This window comes from Sminthopsis crassicaudata, chromosome 2 (genome assembly GCF_048593235.1).
Source record: "Sminthopsis crassicaudata isolate SCR6 chromosome 2, ASM4859323v1, whole genome shotgun sequence".
In the NCBI taxonomy this organism is placed as follows: Eukaryota; Metazoa; Chordata; class Mammalia; order Dasyuromorphia; family Dasyuridae; genus Sminthopsis; species Sminthopsis crassicaudata.
Genome location: NC_133618.1, coordinates 578,022,237 through 578,039,556, shown reverse-complemented (window position 1 = coordinate 578,039,556; position 17,320 = coordinate 578,022,237). Strand labels below are relative to the sequence as shown.

Below are 17,320 nucleotides of genomic sequence, written 5' to 3'. Positions count from 1 at the left end.
ATTGGAAATAAGGAAAGCCAGAATATGTACCAGACAGTAAGAGTGAAGCACCAGCTAAATGGTTTAATAGACAGAGCTCCCAATATGGAGTCAAACACTTACTAGTTGTATGACGCTGGTCAAATCACTTCCCCTGTTTACTTCAATTTCCTCATCTGTGGAATGAGCTGAAGAGAGAAATGGCACACCCATTCCAGTATTTTTGCTTCTAGTTCTTGGATGCTTAAGTAATCTGCCATTTCTTCTAAGTCTTTACTGAGCCCCAGCTCTGGGACTAAAAGGAGGAAAATTAGGCAGCTCCTTTAGGGTGCCACACACAGAGGAGAAGAGGATTGCAATATGAGGGATAGATTTAAATGTCATCTTTAAAAAGAGTTTTTAATTTGAAACTCAAGGTTTTGTAAGGGTGAACGTGAAAACTACGCATATGTTTTGAAAATAAAAAGCTTTAAAATTTTTTGTTAGAATTTCTAATCTTTAATGGCAAGTAGGGATTTATTTTATGTCAAATTACACATGCAAGGAAAACTCAGCTTCCCATTCACTATATGCTAGGCATTAATGCTAAATGCTGAGAATATAAATACAAGTAGAGGGAAATAAGGCTTCTGCCTTCAAAAGGCTTATATTTTAATAAGGGAAGAAAATGCATAAAAGGAAGCTGAAAATCTAGGGATTGTGGGGGACTAAGGTTTCCAAGGAAAGTATAGTAGCGGAGGTCAGGGGATACTCTTAAGAAGAATGAGGCTGAGCTGGTTTAGGCACTGTCTTTAACTGTGGCTCTGGTGGGGGGGGTGCATACAATCGGAGGAGAGGGCCGAAGGAATTAGGAGAATTTCTTTTTATAATATTAATTTTTAATTTCTTAAGAATACTTTCAATGTGTGGATTACAGAACTCGAGTGAACTGAATGAAGATCTGGGTCATGGACTGCAGAGGAATATGACACATACTCCAAGAACTCAAGATCCTAGGTCAGATGTGACTTCATTCAAGGAAGAATTTCATTCGTTCCATGAATATTGATTCAATCCTCTGTACAGAACATTATGCCAGGTGCTGGAAGACAAACAATGTTTCACAAAGACACGATCTCTGGCTCTGTCAAGTTTATAATTTAAGAGTAGAGATAATATTTGTGCACAGATATGGAGAGGCAGAATACTAGTAGAGATGGAAGCACAGACTAGGCAGAAATACAAGAAAGAGACAGAGACACACAGAGAAATAGAGAGAGAAGAGACAGAGAGACACAGACAGAGACACAGAGACAGAAAAAGAGACAGAGGCAGAGAGAGGCAGAGACAGAGAAAAACAGAGAGAAGAGGGGGGGGAGGAGAGAGGGAGAGGGAACGAGAGGGGGGGGCCACAAGCACTCATTTCTACTTAGATGGGAATCACTGAAAGCTCCAAAGGATGAAGATCCCAGAATGAAGTGAGATGACCAGGCAAGTCTTCCTTAGAAGAAAAGGAAGAATAAGCATTTATTAAGCTCTTACTCTGTATGGAGTATACTTTAAGTATTTTAAGTATTTAAGTATTTTGATTCTCACAACAACCGTGAGGTAGGTACTATTATTACAATCTTTTACAGCTGAAGAAACTGAAACAGACTGAGGCTAAATGACCTGCTCAGGGTCACATGGCTAGCAAGTGTCCAAAGTCAAGTTTGATCTCAGGTTTTCCAACTCCAGGTCCAGCATTCCATTGACCGTCACTGCCGACCTGCCTCAGATGCAAGAGGCAGAAATTGACAGGACTTTGAAGGATGGGATAGGATATAAACAATGGGGGAGAGAACACTGTGAAGGGGAAACAGGTGCAAAGGTGCAAGGACTAATCTGTGTCAAAGTTAGTGGTTGAAATAGCTAAGGCTCCAGGAATTGTCGAGCTGACCCAGAGCCTTGGAGACGGTTGCTGAGACAGATTTACGGGAGTATTGCACAATTAGATTACTAGTACAGTGTCTTTGCCTCTTTAGGCATCTAGACTCCACTAGATTGAGGCCACCGGGCTCCAGAACTGACTTCCTAGGGCATCTGCATGAGCTCACAGCCTATGGAATTCAGTTCTCAGAGCCAGATGCCAACATGTGGGCACAAGCAAGAGCATCACGTTTGGGCATTAGACACTGGTTTAAAAAATGGGGTCAGATAAAAGCAGGATGACACTAATCTTAGGCAGGGGATGCTTCTAGACTCTCTGAAAAATTATTGTATCCAAGACATACTTTTAAGTTTAATGTGAACTATTAACATTTTCTTAAGTTTAGACAATCAATAAAATATTAAAATCAAACTCTGGTTTGGTATCCTTTGTGGATTCTATAGTATGAAGGCTCACACTGAAAAATTCTGAGCCCATAGAAATTGACTCCATCCTAAAGTAGGTCTGGGGTCCAGAAGGGTAAAATGTGAGGGTCAGAGTTCAGCTTCAGCTTTTCCATAGACTTAGCTAAACCTTACATTCCTTTCTAAGCTTTTACCCCTAAATACAATCCCTTTGGACGAAGTCTAGAATGTAATATTCCTTGAGTCGGTAAGGATGGCCTCATAAGGCCATTGCCTCCATTCTTCTGCCTCCAGGAAGTTCTGAGTAATTTCTTTTCTTTTCTTTTCTTTTTTTTTTTCTTTTTTTTTTTTTTTTTTTTTTTGTATTGGGGAAGTCAGAAGAAGGTCTTTATTTATAAACCAGGAGATTTTATAAATGTCACTATACCCCTATTACAGCTCCTTTCTCTGTTTAGTAGCCACCAGCATTTCTGGAGATTGAATACCTTCCCTTTTAGTTGTTTTCCTTTTTTACTTTGGGATAGCAGAGTTTTTTTTTTTCTTACCTGTTCACTAGCCTCTGGCCTGGATTAAGCATTTGTCCTCTCCAGAGAAGGTATGAGGAGTATGATGAGGAGTATGATCTATGGTAGAAGTACATGAGGAGGATCATAAGATCCTCTGCACCCATTCCCACTTTGCATGCTCTTATCTATCTGCCTCCCACCATTTAAGGATTCACTCCCCCTCCTCCTAGAAGGGTCTTTACCTTAACTTTGGTGTTCTAGCCAAGGGCTTGTCTTTGACCAGAAGTTTTTAATTATCATTTTTTTTTTTGTATCATGGACCCCTTCCCAGAATAATGCCTTTAAATGCATAAAATAAAATAAATGAGATTGCAAAGAAAAACAATTATATTGAAATACAGTTAGTAAAATATCCCTAAAAACAATGGAGTTCATGGACCCCAGGTTAAGATTTCTTTCTCTAGATAGTGAGCAGCTGGTAGCATTGAGAGAAGAACTGTGAGAAGGAAAAGAAATGACTTTCCTCCTCTCCCCAGAAAGATACAGATAATGGAATCTACCTCTGAAGCATTACGGAAGGATAGTGAGGTCCTAGGACCAATGGAGATCCTATAATGATGGTGGGCAGGTCTTGCCCTGACAGGGGACCACCAGGAGTTGGACCTTGTTCTTATCCCTGTCTGTTTGTAGCTCCAGCAAGGAGAGGAAGTGAGGGAGAGAATGGGAGGGGAAAGGAGAGGATGAGAGAAGAGCCAGGGACGAGTAAGAAGCAATGGTGATGTGGAAACAAGACTTTGGTTCAATTCCCAGTAAACCATGTGACTTACTAGCTTTGTAAAACACTGTCTTCGGGACTCAGTTTCCTTAGCTATAAAAATGACAGAGTGGACTAGATGCTAAGATCCCTTCCAACTCTAATATTCTGTGATTCTATTAAAAAGGATTTCCCAGAAAGATACTTTCACTTTCAAGGGCTATTCCAGGGGACAGGGCAGGGGAAGATCCTCAGTCTGGGGAAGAAGCCAATCCTGCCCAGTTGGTAGTGCTGCCTCCCCTTCCCTAGAAAGTCGTGGGGGCAGGGGCCTCCTCTCCCATCCTTACACCCCCCAAAAGCTGAATTCAGTAGGACATGAGGGGGTGGACAAAGCATCTGTCCCTTCTGGTGCACTCACCGAGACTCCCCTCGATTTTCAGTCTCCTCTCAGCCAGGCACTGAGCCCTGGCTTACTCAGGGCTTCTTAAACAGGATCCCTTACCCCACCCCTTGCCCTCTGCCTGCCCCAGCCTGATCTTCTGAGAAGGGAGGAAAGTGTGGGAGGCTAGGGCTTTTTGCTTGTAGAATCCTCCCAGACCCTGACCCCGGCAAGAATACAAATTCCCTTTGGGAATTCCCACCCTTCTCTTGATTACTTATCCCCTTAGCTGGGGCCCCAGCCTTTAGAGGTGGGGAAAGGATCAATGCCTTTTCAGTAGGGAGGAAAGGAAGAGGAAACAGCCATTTCATCTGCCCCCAGATGTGGTGCTCTTAGGGGTTAGGGGGTGGGCTGTGTGTGTGTGTGTGTGTGTGTGTGTGTGAGAGAGAGAAAGAGAGAGAGAGAGAGAGAGAGAGAGAGAGACAGACAGACAGACAGACAGACAGAGAGACAGACAGAAAGACAGAGAGAGAAAGAAACTTTTCCAACTTGCCTCAAAGTTAAGGAAGTCTGACCCACGTCTTTCCCCTGTAATTTAAATCTCAGCTTTAGCTAGAGAACAATCCCCTAGCCCCTTTCCCTAAAAAGGAAGCATCATTCCATTTGATGGAAAGTACACTAGTCTAGAGAAACAAGGGATCTAGATTTGCGTTTCAGATCTGCCGATGGCTTTGTAACATTGTTCCCTCCTTTCTGATCCTATTACATTAATTGTAAACTGAGATAATCAAAATAACTGTAGAAAACTTTTAGGTGATCCTTACAATGGACCCATGAAAGTGGCGGGGTGGTCCTACCTATATTAGAATAGGACCCTAGGAATCAAATTAAAATAAAAAGGGTGGGAATTACAAATTGCATGGGTAGGTGAAGAGAACGTCTTTAATGAGAATGGAAAGCACAGGTGGATCTTTGGAGTACGGGGGAAATAAGGAGAGGAGGCTGGGGACACTCAGGACCAACCTAGCTGCTCAGCTGGAGAGTGGAAAAATAATCAGCTAAATGAATGATATCCTTGAGTTCTTTCTGGGGGATCTGGATGCTAATATTGCTGGGTTTTTTGGAAGGAAAAACTGAGATTGCATGTGGTGGTTTAAGGCAGGGCTTCTTAAACTTTTTCTGGTCCTGACTTTTCATCCAAGAAATTTTTACAGGACCCCAGATCTATAGGTATATGAAATAGGAATAGAAACCAAACATTTACTGATGATAAAGCATAATTTTGTTATCCTCACATTGAGTTATAAGACCCCGTATGGGACTTTGAACCACAGTTTTAAGAAGCTGGAGTCTAAGGAAGTAGTGCTTTTGTTAGCCAAATAAAAAGAGTTGGGAATGAATGCCCAAGAAAGTTGCCTGCTTGAAACCCCCAACAATTGGGGGAAGGTGGGGCTAAAAGGGTTCCTTTTATATGTCTGTAAATCTATTTCCCAGCCCCCCATCTGAAAAGGACAATACCTCGTCCCATCTCCCATCCCAGCCAACCAGAAACTTAAGAGTAGAGGATGAATCAAAGGGCAGAAGAAGTTATCTCTGCGTTCAGACTCAAGATTGGAGGGCACTCATCATTCTCCCCAACTTTCCTAGCAATCTAAAAGCTGTGGAGTTAAAACATGTTTTTTCTTAACCCCTCTTCTTCTAGCTGAGCAGCATGGGGTGGGGGTAGAAAGAAGAGAGGAGGGCAAGATAAAGAGGGCTGGTGGGGGTGGAAACCCATGGGGCCATCTGGAGAGGAAATGGGAAAGTTCTCGGAATGTGGGAAGCTTCGTCATTAGGGATTGTGCAATGAAGAGGCCACTTAAGGTACTGTGGGGGTGTGACTGGAGGGCTGGGGGCAGACCTTTGGAGGCCAGGCTGGGGGGGAGGGGAAGATGAAGGCTAGGGGCCTAGTCCCCATCCCCTCCTCGGGGCCCCTTGTCTGAGGTTCAAACTGGCAGCCCCTTGTTAACCCTTCTGTTGCTCTCCCTTGTTTTAAATGGTGCTGGAGCTTCCAGCTCACATACAGCCCATAATTCAGGCACACAGACAGTAAGTCTAGGAGGAGGGAAGGGGAGAGGCACTAAATGGAACAAAAAGGAGGGGAAGAGGAGGGGATGGCGGCTCCTTTTCCGACTGTGAGTCTTTGTGGACTCGGTTTACTCACCTTTAGGAAATTGGCGCTTGGGTTTTCCTAGCTGCCTCCTCTTCCAAGAACACGCTTGGCTGACTAAGGTGGCTCTTCCCTCGCGCTGGGCCCTCCAGTGCTCTCATGTCAGTCAATAATACCATGTGCCTGGCACTGGGCGAGCACTGGGTTCAAAAAGAAAGAAGACAAAGAATTCTTGTTTTCAAGCTCCCATTCTAGTGGCCCCAGGTCACTTTCAGCTTAGATTCTTAAAGAGGAAATAAAGTCAGGGGACCAGAGTGGGGGACCATAGTGACTGGCTCACTGCCACGATTGGGAAACTCCGAACATCCCCTCCCTGAGTCATTGTGGCAGCTTCCTGGCCTTGACACCCGCCAGAGCGGCTCAGACTCCGAACCTTCTCCTGCAAGCATCTTTTTCCTCCGTTCTTGTTCCTTCCCTGGGGGAGGGGGTAGTCTCCTCGGAGCTTTAGGAGCCCCTCACGCAGGTTTTACTCTAACCCTTGTCCAGCCCCGGGCACAAATGCCAATGTCGGGAAGGCTGTAATCCGAGCCCGGCCCTCCGTGCCCCAAGGACTTAGAAACCGGGCATCTCGGAGCCCAGCCCCTGCAGGTGGGGAAAGGATCGAGGCCTTTTCTGGAGGGAGGGACGAGGAAAGCGAGCCTGGAAGGACAGAAGGAGAGAATGAGAATCTGACTCTGGGCCCCTCGCTGGCAGGGAACAGAACCAAAATCTAAAAGTTTTGGGTTTAGTTTTTGGGGGAGGATCGTGTGAAACCTGCAACATTCTTAAATTAACAGCTTCAGAATAGTTCCAAATGTAATAACGTAAAACAAACCCAAAAGTACAACGTAAAGCACCTTCTCGTTATACAGATTTCCTTTTCATGATGCGCTGCGTCAGTGTTTTACATCCATCTTGATGCAAAAAGAATTTAAAATTTAAAAGACTCTTTTTAAGGTTGGTTTGGCAGAGGTTTTTGTGGTTGTTTAGTTGTTTCAGTTACATTTACTCTTCGTAACCCCCGGGGTCCGTGCGGCAGAGGCGCCGCCTTAGTCCGCCTTTTCCTTCCTTAGCTCATTTTGCAGATGGGGACACTGAGGCAGACGGCGTGAAGGACACGCGCGGTGGAGGCACTGGAGCAGAATTTGGAGCCGGGCTCTCGGACTTTTCCCGTCGCACTAAGACTTAGACTCTAGGCGGGTTACTGACGAGTTCTTCGGTGTTGGGGGTTAGTAGAGGGACCGATCTGTAACCGAGCTGGGAAGGACACGCCAGGATCTCTGCGGGAAACCCCGAACGGGCTCGCAGTTAGACGCGCCGGACAAACGAGCAAACGGAGGGGCAGGGACGGGGCAGCCCAAAGGAAGGAGGAAACAGCCCTGCTCGGGAGTCTTAAAACCGGCTTCTAATCTCGGGTCTCTTCCGCACCGCGCCCCTGAACTGCTCTTTGCGCCTCAGTACCCCTATGTAAAAGGGGATGCTGACCTCCGGGGACCACTGTTGCTCTGGCTGAACCTCGCTTCTCCCATGTTAAATTGAAGGGACTGCACTAGATAACGAAGTCAGAGTCCATGACGTCAGACTCAGGGAAGCCCCCTTCCCCCGCATTCGCCCCCTCCTTCCCTTATCAAAGATGGCCGGCACGGGGCCGCTCTAGGCCACGACGCGCTTCTCTCGGTGGTGCGCGCGGGAACTGCGCTGCTGCGCGGGACGAGCGGCTGCCTGCGCCAGCGCCGGGAAAGCAGGTGACCTCCCCCTTCCTTCCCCTCTCCGTCTCGTCCCCGCCGCTCCGCGGGGCCTAACCCGGCCCAGTGACCCGGAGACCGTGTCGAGGGCGGAGGCGGGAGTCCAGGACTGGGCCCGGGGTCGGGGAGACCCGAAATTCTACGGGCGGCGAGCCCGAGACCCCCGTTCTGCTCTGCGCGAGCGCGGCCTTGGGGCCTGCAGCCCCGGGTCGCCCGCCTCTTTCCTCCGCTGCCCCTGCACCCCTCCGCCCCAAGCTGTGCCCATCCCCCACCTCTCCCGGCGCCCATTTCCAGCCCCCTCCCCTCCATTCTCCGACCCTTCATCTCTTAGCCTCATTTTCTTCACCTGTAAAATGGGGTGATAAGAGCTACAACCTCTGGAGGTGAGGATCTAACGAGATAACTTGTTTAAAGCAGTTCGTAAACCTTAAATTTCCTTTATCATTATTATGATTCCAGTCACCTCCATCCTCCATCACTTAATCCATTATCCTGTTTCCTTACCTGTAAAAGAGGTGATTATAGCACCTGCCGTATAAGGTGGTTGTGAGGACCAAATGAGATAACTTATATAAAACAATTTGCAAACTTTAAATTAGATGCGAATTCTAGCCCTTATTGGATGATAGTCTATACAAATCATTATCTGCCCATTTTTCCTTTTCCCCCTCATCTCCATCCTAATTGAGATCCTTATCCTCGTCTCCATCTCCAAGAATCCCCATCCCCATCCCCATTTCTCCTTTATCTCCCTGTCCCCCCTCCATTCTTGTCCATTGCTGCTTGGCTGTGGGGGAGGGGAGCTGGGGCTTGGCCTCGGGGGGTTTCTTCTGGCCTAGGAGATCCACATCAGCTCCCCAGGGATGAGGGGGTCAGTGGTGTGGGTTGTCATGATCAGGAAAGGCTTTCCAGGAAAGGCTGGTTGGGAAAGAAGGGAAAGGGAGAAAATCTGAGGGAGTCTGTGGGGTAGATTTTTAAAGAAAAAACACATTAAGCAAACTTTTTTTTTCTTTTTATTCCCAGGAGTACTTTTTTAGGCCCTCTGCTGGGACATTTGGGGAAAACCTAAGAGCTGACAATTTCACAGGACTATGAGAATAACCCTAGTAATTTATGTACATTTGATCCTCCCAACTCTGTGAAGTAAGTATCCCTTTTTTTACAGATGGTGAAAGTGAAACTTACAAAGATTGATGGGATTTATTCCTAAACTTACAGCTAATAAATATGTAAATCAACATTTGAGGCTAATTTTTTCCCTACTTCAAATCATTCATTCACTCTACCACACTGCTCATATCTGTGTGGAGTGCTTTCCAACTTTTTGAGGGTACAAGTAGCCGTTTTTAATGTTGTAGGACCTACATAAACATGTATAAATAGTTTATCTCCTTGGAAAAGTCTATGAATACAGATAAAAAAATACTACAAATTCAGTAAGACTAGAATAATTTTATGCTTTATTCCTGTGATGTACACTTGAAAAATATGTACATTATATATCCTGTATGCTTACTTATATATTCACAGACTCTTTACAATAAATTTCCACAACTCCCAGAATTTTTAGCCAACAAGTTGAGAACCACTGGGTCTTCCTTCATTCCTCTTTTTCCCTTTCCTTTCCTCTCTGGGTCTCTATCTTGACTCCTATCTTCAGCAAGTAAGGTCCTATCTTTCCATCCTAAACCCATTTTAGTGTTGAAGGAAACAATCAGAAAAATGAATAAAAAGAGAGGGGAATAGAGCCGTGTTTTATTCCAATCTCCTCATTTTACAGATGAGGAAATTGAGGTCCAGGAGGAATAAAGTTCATTTTGTTATTACTATTTTTAAAGAAACAACTTTCAAAGATCATAGTAAGTTAGGACAGAAGCATTTCTAGAACCCAGGTTTCCTTACTCTGGCCTGGTACTCTTTCCATTGATACCATGCTATTTTTCAGGACCTCAGAGGCTGGGAAGAGAAAAACCATTTCCCTCCTCAGAAACAGCATAACTTATGCTCATTTATGGTTTCATAGTAGAGGTGAAGGCTTTTCTCCCTAGCAGAGGTCCCTAAGGAAATAACAGGAAGAATTTGGGAGTAATCCAGCTTTGGGAGCATGTGTCAATCATTGTTAGAAGCTTCCAGAGTAAGAGGCTAAAGGAAGGAGCTTTGAGGGACTCAGGTTAGGAGCCTTGGAAGCTTGCAGGGGGGACACCTCATTTTTCAAGGCCTGTGCTTAGCTCCTTGGTTTCCCCAACCTAGCCTCAGCCAGCCTTTCCTGCAGTGAGTCAGTTTCCTGAATTGTGAAATGAGGGGCTAGACTCCTGTGATGTCCTAGTTCTCACACCTGTGGGAATCTGTTGTCTCAGGACTCCTCCCCTCATCTTCAGGCCCCCTCTGAGCCAAGTTTAGGCCAAGTCTGACCAAAACACAGTAGTTTACTTTTCAGTTGTCTGATAACCAGAAGGAGTTGAGACGGTCATTAGCAGGCTGGGGTTGATGAATATTTTGATGAAAGCAACTTTTTTTTTTTTTTTTTTTGAGAGCAACTCTTAAAGAAAAACTATTGTCATTTGACCTATCCTGACAAGATTACTGATTCTCAGATGTGACCTCATGACCATACAGGGCCCTAGTGGTCATCCGGCTCCACCTTCTCATTTTATAGTTATGTAAACTGAGGCCCAGAGAAATGATTAAGGTCTCAGAAGGAATAAGTCTCAGGCAGGATTTGACTCCATAGCCAGCACTTTCCACCATACCTCCTTGCCTCTTGTTTTCATTGCACTGTTATTAACATGCAAATTGATTGTATCTCCCCAACCAGACTGTGGGATCTAGAACTGTGATTTCTTTTTTCTGTCTCAGAAAACTGTAGCTGATCACTCATGTGTAACAGGGGGTGCTTTCATGAAGACTTTGCCATTGATAAAACTGTTAATTACCCCTCCTAGAGACAAGGGTGGTGACTGAATGACCCTAGCGTTTGGCTTTTGGTCAGTTGACATAGATTGGTTGGCCATAAATGCCGTGATGATCTTCTCTTAGCCTGTCTCTAGAGACTAAGTCTCAATAAAGGATGGTAGACCCAGTGTCAGGCCTCAGCTGAGGAATCCCTCTGGAGTAGAGAGAGGAGAAATTCAAAAGTCAAAGGCCCAGACTGGTGGGATGGGTAAAGGGGTATTATGATGGTGAAGAAGAGAAATTGTGAAATAACTTTTCCAACCTATCCCATCCTCTCCCTTCTAGAAAAGCCCCTTTGTCTGAATGAACAGGTGGGTGGCTCTGGGATTCTGTTGTGGGTGGGGTCTGTGACTCTGAGCTCTCCCCCACTGGGGGGCCAGACAATGGGGATACTTGTGATCAGGCTCTCAGCCAGATGGGTTTTAAAGGGCTGGGATTCCACCAGCTCTGAAGCATTTGACCCTGGGGCCTCTGGGATTCCAGCCAGAAGGGTCCCTCCTGAGGGCTGGTCTGGGGGAGGAGCCCACTGTCCCTCAGATCTCTTTTACCCACAGACTATAGACTTCCCCCACTGTTCATCTCTGAAGAAGAGAAGAAAGGTGGGAGAACTTTAGGGATCTTATATGGACCCAGGAATTCAGTCTATAGGGAAGCAGGGACTGGGGGGCTGAGTCTCTGAGAGAAAAATTTGGCAAAATCATCTAGCTGACAGTTTAATGATAAAGGCTTAGGAAAAGACTGGCGGTGTTCCCCAACACAAGTGAGGTTAGTGAGCAGAAGTAAGGATGGAAAAGACCAATGAGGGCCTCATATATTCTCTGCCCCTTCAGGAAAGGAGAGAGCAATGGAACTCGAGAGGATCATTCGAGATACCCTAATCAGCTTTGCCCAAACTCATGTCCCAGATGTTGATCTCAGGTATGTGCTGGCTCCTTGACCACTTCTCTAGTGGTTAGTGCTTCTTTTATGAGCTTTGCATGGCTTCTCTCTCTGAGAAGGCATTTGGGGAATGGAGAAAGGGCTGGATGCTTAACATGCCCTCTGGGTACTTCCCCAGGTCCTCCTAAAGAGTCCTTCTCTGAGGGGACGGATAATAGTATTTTGGATTTTCTACTAGAATGCTTGCCTTTTAGTTCATTGGAAAGATATATAGACTGAGCTTCAATGTGAATTATCTGCCTAAAGTGACAGAATAAGGACTAGAACAAATATAGAGCTGTTCTTGTCTGACCCTCCACTCCTCTCTCTCCATCCCTTACAGTGGCTTGGATGAAGTTGTCTTCTCCTACATAACTGGGGTCCTGGAGGACTTGGGTTCTCCAGGGGCATCGGATGAGAGCTTTGACATGGAAGCTTTTGCAGAGATGATGGATGCCTACGTGCCTGGCTTTGCCAAGATCCCTAGGTGTGCTGGGCTTTCTTGTAACCTCCTTGTTCCAGCCCTTTCCTTTCCAATTCCAGATCTTGCTTGGGCATTCTGGGGCTATCATGCTCACCTATCTTGGGATGGGAGAAGGTAGAATTGGAAGAACTTGGCTGGGAAGGCAAAGAAAGGATAATCAGATGGTAATTTCAGGTTCACTGGGGTGGGGCTCTGAGGGGAGGACAGAATGGCTCTCTCATCCCTGGTCCTGCTTCCTTCTCAGTGGGACAGTTTGTGAAATGATGTTCGACCTCTCAGGCCGCCTGAGTGATGCAAGGAACAAGGGTGAGTTCTGGATTGGGAAAGGAAATGGGTTTTAGAGCACTTCTCTGGGACTTGGCCCTCGTGTCTGATTGAAAACCGTATACTCTGTACCTTTAAGAAAATGTGTGTCCCAAGAGCCAAGAGGATAATGTTCCTACTTCTCCAGAACATCTCCAGAGCCTGGAGGAAGGCACTCAAGAAATAAGAAAGTCTCAGGCACATACCTCTCCCCCAGGCCTGGGAGAAGGCACAAAGACTGAGGTATGAGATGGATGGGAGTGTGTAGAAAGCAGTGAGGTTATACCCTGAAATGGTGGAAAGACAAGGTGGCTTTTTAGTGGGCAGCCAAGTGTAGCCTAAAGCCTAAAGAGGGATGTGGACCCAAGAAAGACCTGGATTCAAATCCCATCTGTGATATTTACTGATTGTGAAACCTTGGGCAAGTAAGTTCACCTTTCTTAACTTCAGAATCCTCTTCTGTACTTGTAATACTTACCATATATTGTGAGTTATTGCTCTTATGGGTAGACAGTTAACAATCTACTATGTTGGTCTTAAGTAATGGATATAGGTGGATAAAACAAGTGCCCTCAGTCTTAACACCTTTTGGAGTCATGTGTTTATATGTCTATTATGATGTTGGGGAGAGATTATGTGACTAGCTTCTGGGTCCTGCCTTACAGGAGGTATCTGAAACCGATGAGCTACAGGCTGGGATACAACTGCTACTGGAAATGTTCCCATCCTGCACAGTGGGGAGGGCAGAGCGAGCACTGGCCATGGCACGGGGGGACCTGGAAGAGGCTGTTCACATCATGGTAGAGGAGAAAGCAGAGCCCCAAGCTTTTGGCAGCAACTCAAAGGTATATGCCACAGACCAACCAAAAGTGGTTCTTCAGATTTCCTTTCTTATTCTGGCCAAAGATGGAAGAGAAGGAACTGGGGTAGATGAGGGAGAGATGGATATAGATCCAACCAGGGCTGAGTGTGGGGAATGCCAAAGGAAATCCCAGATAAATGGAGACATGGGCCCACATCTGCTGTCTCATTTTACTTTTCCTTCCAGGACATGTCAAGGTTACAGGGAGTCCCCAAGAAGGAAGAAGTGAAATCCTTCATTCTACAAAAGTGAGTTTGGGGGAAAAGGGAGATGGTTATATAGAATAAAGTAGTCCTACAGAGCTTAGTTAAGCATCCAGTTAAGACTCTTCCCACCCAAAAGGCCTGATTGGGACTTCTGGTTTTACCCCAAGTGCCTCTGACCTTCCCCCTAGGGGGTTGGAAGAGGCATACTAAGCTGGGCTCCATCGTGGCAGGTATATGATGGTGGACAGTGAAGAAGATCAGAAAACTCATCGGCCTGTGGCCCCAAAAGAGGTGAGTAGGTTGGGTATGAGGGGATAACAAGGACTCCCTTTTCTGGACAAGGCCTCATGCTCACTCCCTGTACTCTTAACAGGCTCCTAAGAAGCTGATCCGATACATTGATAATCAGGTGGTGAGTACCAAGGGTGAACGTTACAAGGACATTCGGAAGCCGGAACCTGAAGGGATGAAGTCCACTTACATCAGCCTCAAACCAGCCCGGAAATACAAGTTCCACTGAGTATTCCCACTCTGGGGAAGTTGAGGACTGTGGGCCAGAGGAGTCTGAAGGAGTTGGGGATAGTGGTCCGACAAGCCAAAATAAGACAACTGGATTAGTCCTGTCAGCAAGGTCTTCTTGGCTAAGGGTTTATGAAGCTTGTTCTTCCCAAGCCAAGCTTAGTTTCAAAGTCTCTCTTGAAACTCCTTCATTTGAGTAAAGTGGCAGGAGTGAAGCATGAGAACTGTTTATTTCTTTTCAAAGGGGTGGGCATGGAATGTGATAGCATGGGCCTCTTATTTCTCATTCCTCATCAACTGGCAAGACCCTCATCTGATTTCCACCCTTCCCAACCCACCCAGGTCTGGGAACATACACTGGGATTGTCCTGTTCCCCATATCCTCTCCCCTACAGCAGCAGAGTTGGGTCAGATTCAAGTAGAGTTTTTTTATTTCTAACTTTCCCCAGAGAGAGCTACCTACCCTCTCCCCAGGCTCAGTCAAGCACTCTTTCTCCCTTTTTCCCCTCCTTCCTAAACGGTGACACTGTTCAGGCTCTGGTCCCAGTGAGGGATAAGGAGACAAAGGTGGAGCCCTCCAGCACAGGTTGTTTCCAGATCCACAGTCCAGCTGTGTTCATCAAATCCCCAATCCTCCACCTGTCACTGATTGGTCAAATCTGAAGGTTGACAAAGGGAGCAAAGCCCACAACATCCTGTAGCAGGACCAGGGCCCGCTGCAGGGGTGGTTCCACGTCAATGTCCACACCACGTTTCCTCAGGGCACTCAGGCTGGACTCAGCCACATCATGACAGTGACGTACTCGAAGTGAGCGCAGCCGGGGGCAATACTCAGCCAGGGTCCTGAGGGGAGGGGGCAGGTAAAGGGGGTGTGTGAGGGCCAGGATATGTGGCCTCTCCTGACAGGAGGGGGTTTTGGGGTCATCAAGCCCAGTCCCCCTGTCTAACAGGCCCAAGGAGAGACAGAGACTCTCCTTTTAAGAGCCCTCACAAGATAGTGGAGCTGTTCTGGAACTGGAAGGTGAGGACTTCGCACTAGGTCTAGCCCCTTCATAACTTAATGTGGCCATAGATAAGCCTTTATACTTCAAAAAGCACCATCTCCTTGCCAGGAGGGTACCTTCTAGGGTGGTCCCTTCCACCTGTTGCAACACCCCCTGGCGGGAGGTGGCTTGCACGACTTTGGACAGTCTAGTGGTTAGCTAGCTCCCTGTGGTGCCCACCTTGTAGCCCCAGTCCCTGGGCCCAGCACCTGATGGCGTCACTCCGCACTCGGAGACAGCCGGTGAGGTCCAGGTGTTCGAGCTGCGGGCAGCACCGGGCCAGCTCCTGCACAGTGGCGTCCCCCACGTTCGCGTTGACCGCTAGGGAGAGGGATCGGAGCTGGGCCCCGCGGCGCTGGGCCAGGTAGGTCACAGCCGTGTCCCGGAGCTGCCGACATGCCGTGAGGTCCAGGGCCTCTAGGCACGGGCAGCGGTCCGCGAGGCCCCGCAGTGCCAGGCCGTCCACCCAGTCGCAGTGGGCAAGTGAGAGGCAACGCAGCTGCGAGCAGCTCAGGGACAGCGTCACCAGGGCCCTGCGGCTGAGCCGCCCGCAGCCCGCCAGCCCCACGCGCCGCAGCCCGGGGTTCCGGTTCAGCACCGGCTCCAGGTCCTCATCAGACAGCCAGTCACGGCACGACTCCAGGCACAGCTCTTGGAGCCCCTCTGAGTCACCTAGCAGCCGGCCCAGGGCTGCCCTGGGAACCTGGGGGCCCACCTGGGGGAGGTGCCCACGGGGCTCACACCTGAGCCCCGGATTGGGCACCCGGCCCCCATCGCCAGCCCGCCCACCTCCTCCCCCCCCCCCTTAATCCCAACACCCGGACCCCGGCTCTGACTAGGGGATGTGCTCCTCCAAGGATCTAAGACCCTCGCTGGAGCTGGAATAAGTTCCCGCCTCCGCCCGCACATCCCGCCCTCCGGGCCCCGCCCCGAGGCCGCGGGGAGGGGCGGAAGTCACCTGTGCCGAGTCGAAGCTGCGCAGGCGCGCCAGGTGCAGTTGCACGAGCGCTTGGAAAGCTTTGCTGACGCGCTGCAGGTGGAGCAGCTGCCGCAGGGGGACGCGGCTGAGGATGTGCGGGAGTAGGACGTCCTCCCACGGCAGGTCCAGGAGCCTGGGGCGGGGGCAGAAAGGGTCTGTACCCTGCCTACCCCCCGCCTCACGCAGTCCCCCAGGTTTGGGCAGGGTCCTCCAAACCTCACCCCACGCGTGACCCCTGGTTCCTCCTCCCCCGGCCATGTCCCCACGAGTGTTCCTGGTGGTCTCCTCCAGATTCCTTTGGTATGGGGCTATAGGACTCTCTCCCTGGGGACCTTTCCTTTCATCCTTCTTCCCTTCCTCAGCCTGCCTGACCTAGGAGAGGGAGGAAGGGGGGGAGGGGTGTCTCCTTTCCCAGGCCCCTCCCGTCCTCGGTACCTGACGGCCCCCGGCTCTTGCTCCCCCCCGGACGGCTCCATCTGTAGCCCCGAAGTCTCTGCCAGTCTTCGTTGCGCCTGCGCAGTGCTCTCCTCCGGCAACTAGGAAGGCTAAGGAGCCGCCTAGCAAAGCCGTCAGACCTGCTCAATCGATCGCCGTGTCCCAGAGCGTCCCGTACTTAAAATCTCCGGGCAGAACCCTGAGCTAGAGGCCGAGAGGGCCGGTCCGATGGTTTTAGGAAGGAACGGCAAAGGGATGACGAGTCACTGCGGTTCTTGAACTTGCCGGGGCGAATGCGAGAGTGCCCGTCCCGCCGAGTTGGTCCGAAGAGATTGGAGGCCGGAACGATCCGGGAGCCGACTTAGTCCCGGGAGAAGGAGCGCAGCCCTTGTGGGCCCGGAGCCCAGGGCCCCAGCCCACGCGGGGGGAGAGGAGCAAGGTCTTACCCTGGCGGACGCGCTCCATGCCCTTGTCGCTGGCCATCTACTTCTGCCTTACCCGGCTGCTGGCTCCGGACCAGCTAGTCCCCTTCTCAGAGCCTCCGTTTTCCGTCTGTAGAACAGATTGGGGGGGGGGGGGGCAATTAAACAATCCGTAAGGGCCCTTGCGGCTCAAAACTCTGTCGGATGAATCAGTAATGGCTGAATCAGGCTGGCTGAATCAGGCTGGCTGGCGGAGCGCTGTCCCTCCCCGTGGCCCGCCTTCGTCGGTCTCGAAGTGAGCACGAGGGAGGAGGCTCTGCGGTCCCGGGCACA

The 17,320-nt window shown here is 48.8% G+C and overlaps 2 protein-coding genes and 1 long non-coding RNA gene across 12 annotated transcripts; 1 reads left to right on the top strand and 2 right to left on the bottom strand.

Moving 5' to 3' along the window:
* Window positions 1-454: 454 nt before the first annotated feature.
* Window positions 455-7,105, bottom strand: LOC141558367 (uncharacterized). 4 transcript variants are annotated; one of them, XR_012487039.1, is made up of 4 exons: window positions 6,977-7,105; window positions 6,135-6,280; window positions 2,838-2,915; window positions 455-1,459 (listed from the first exon to the last, which is right to left on the bottom strand). It is a non-coding gene; the product is annotated as an uncharacterized LOC141558367 (long non-coding RNA). The 4 variants fall into 4 exon arrangements; XR_012487040.1 differs by having other exon boundaries at window positions 455-1,455; XR_012487038.1 differs by having other exon boundaries at window positions 455-1,060.
* A 120-nt stretch (window positions 7,106-7,225) lies between these two features.
* CUEDC2 (CUE domain containing 2) lies at window positions 7,226-14,326 on the top strand. 6 transcript variants are annotated; one of them, XM_074295447.1, is made up of 10 exons: window positions 7,226-7,347; window positions 8,888-9,007; window positions 11,647-11,734; window positions 12,078-12,221; window positions 12,463-12,524; window positions 12,622-12,764; window positions 13,187-13,366; window positions 13,570-13,631; window positions 13,820-13,880; window positions 13,963-14,326. In XM_074295447.1, the coding sequence occupies exons 3-10, from the start codon at window positions 11,661-11,663 to the stop codon at window positions 14,107-14,109; spliced, it is 873 nt and encodes a 290-aa protein (XP_074151548.1). In that variant the 5' UTR covers window positions 7,226-7,347; window positions 8,888-9,007; window positions 11,647-11,660; the 3' UTR covers window positions 14,110-14,326. The 6 variants fall into 6 exon arrangements, with proteins under 6 accessions (XP_074151548.1, XP_074151546.1, XP_074151549.1 ...); XM_074295445.1 differs by lacking the exon at window positions 7,226-7,347 and adding an exon at window positions 7,367-7,864; XM_074295448.1 differs by lacking the exon at window positions 7,226-7,347 and adding an exon at window positions 7,687-7,864 and having other exon boundaries at window positions 12,670-12,764.
* On the bottom strand, window positions 14,320-17,287 carry FBXL15 (F-box and leucine rich repeat protein 15). 2 transcript variants are annotated; one of them, XM_074295443.1, is made up of 4 exons: window positions 16,566-17,287; window positions 16,110-16,263; window positions 15,332-15,866; window positions 14,320-14,951 (listed from the first exon to the last, which is right to left on the bottom strand). In XM_074295443.1, the coding sequence occupies exons 1-4, from the start codon at window positions 16,604-16,606 to the stop codon at window positions 14,875-14,877; spliced, it is 807 nt and encodes a 268-aa protein (XP_074151544.1). In that variant the 5' UTR covers window positions 16,607-17,287; the 3' UTR covers window positions 14,320-14,874. The 2 variants fall into 2 exon arrangements, with proteins under 2 accessions (XP_074151544.1, XP_074151543.1); XM_074295442.1 differs by having other exon boundaries at window positions 15,361-15,866; window positions 16,566-17,261.
* Between the last annotated feature and the right edge of the window lie 33 nt (window positions 17,288-17,320).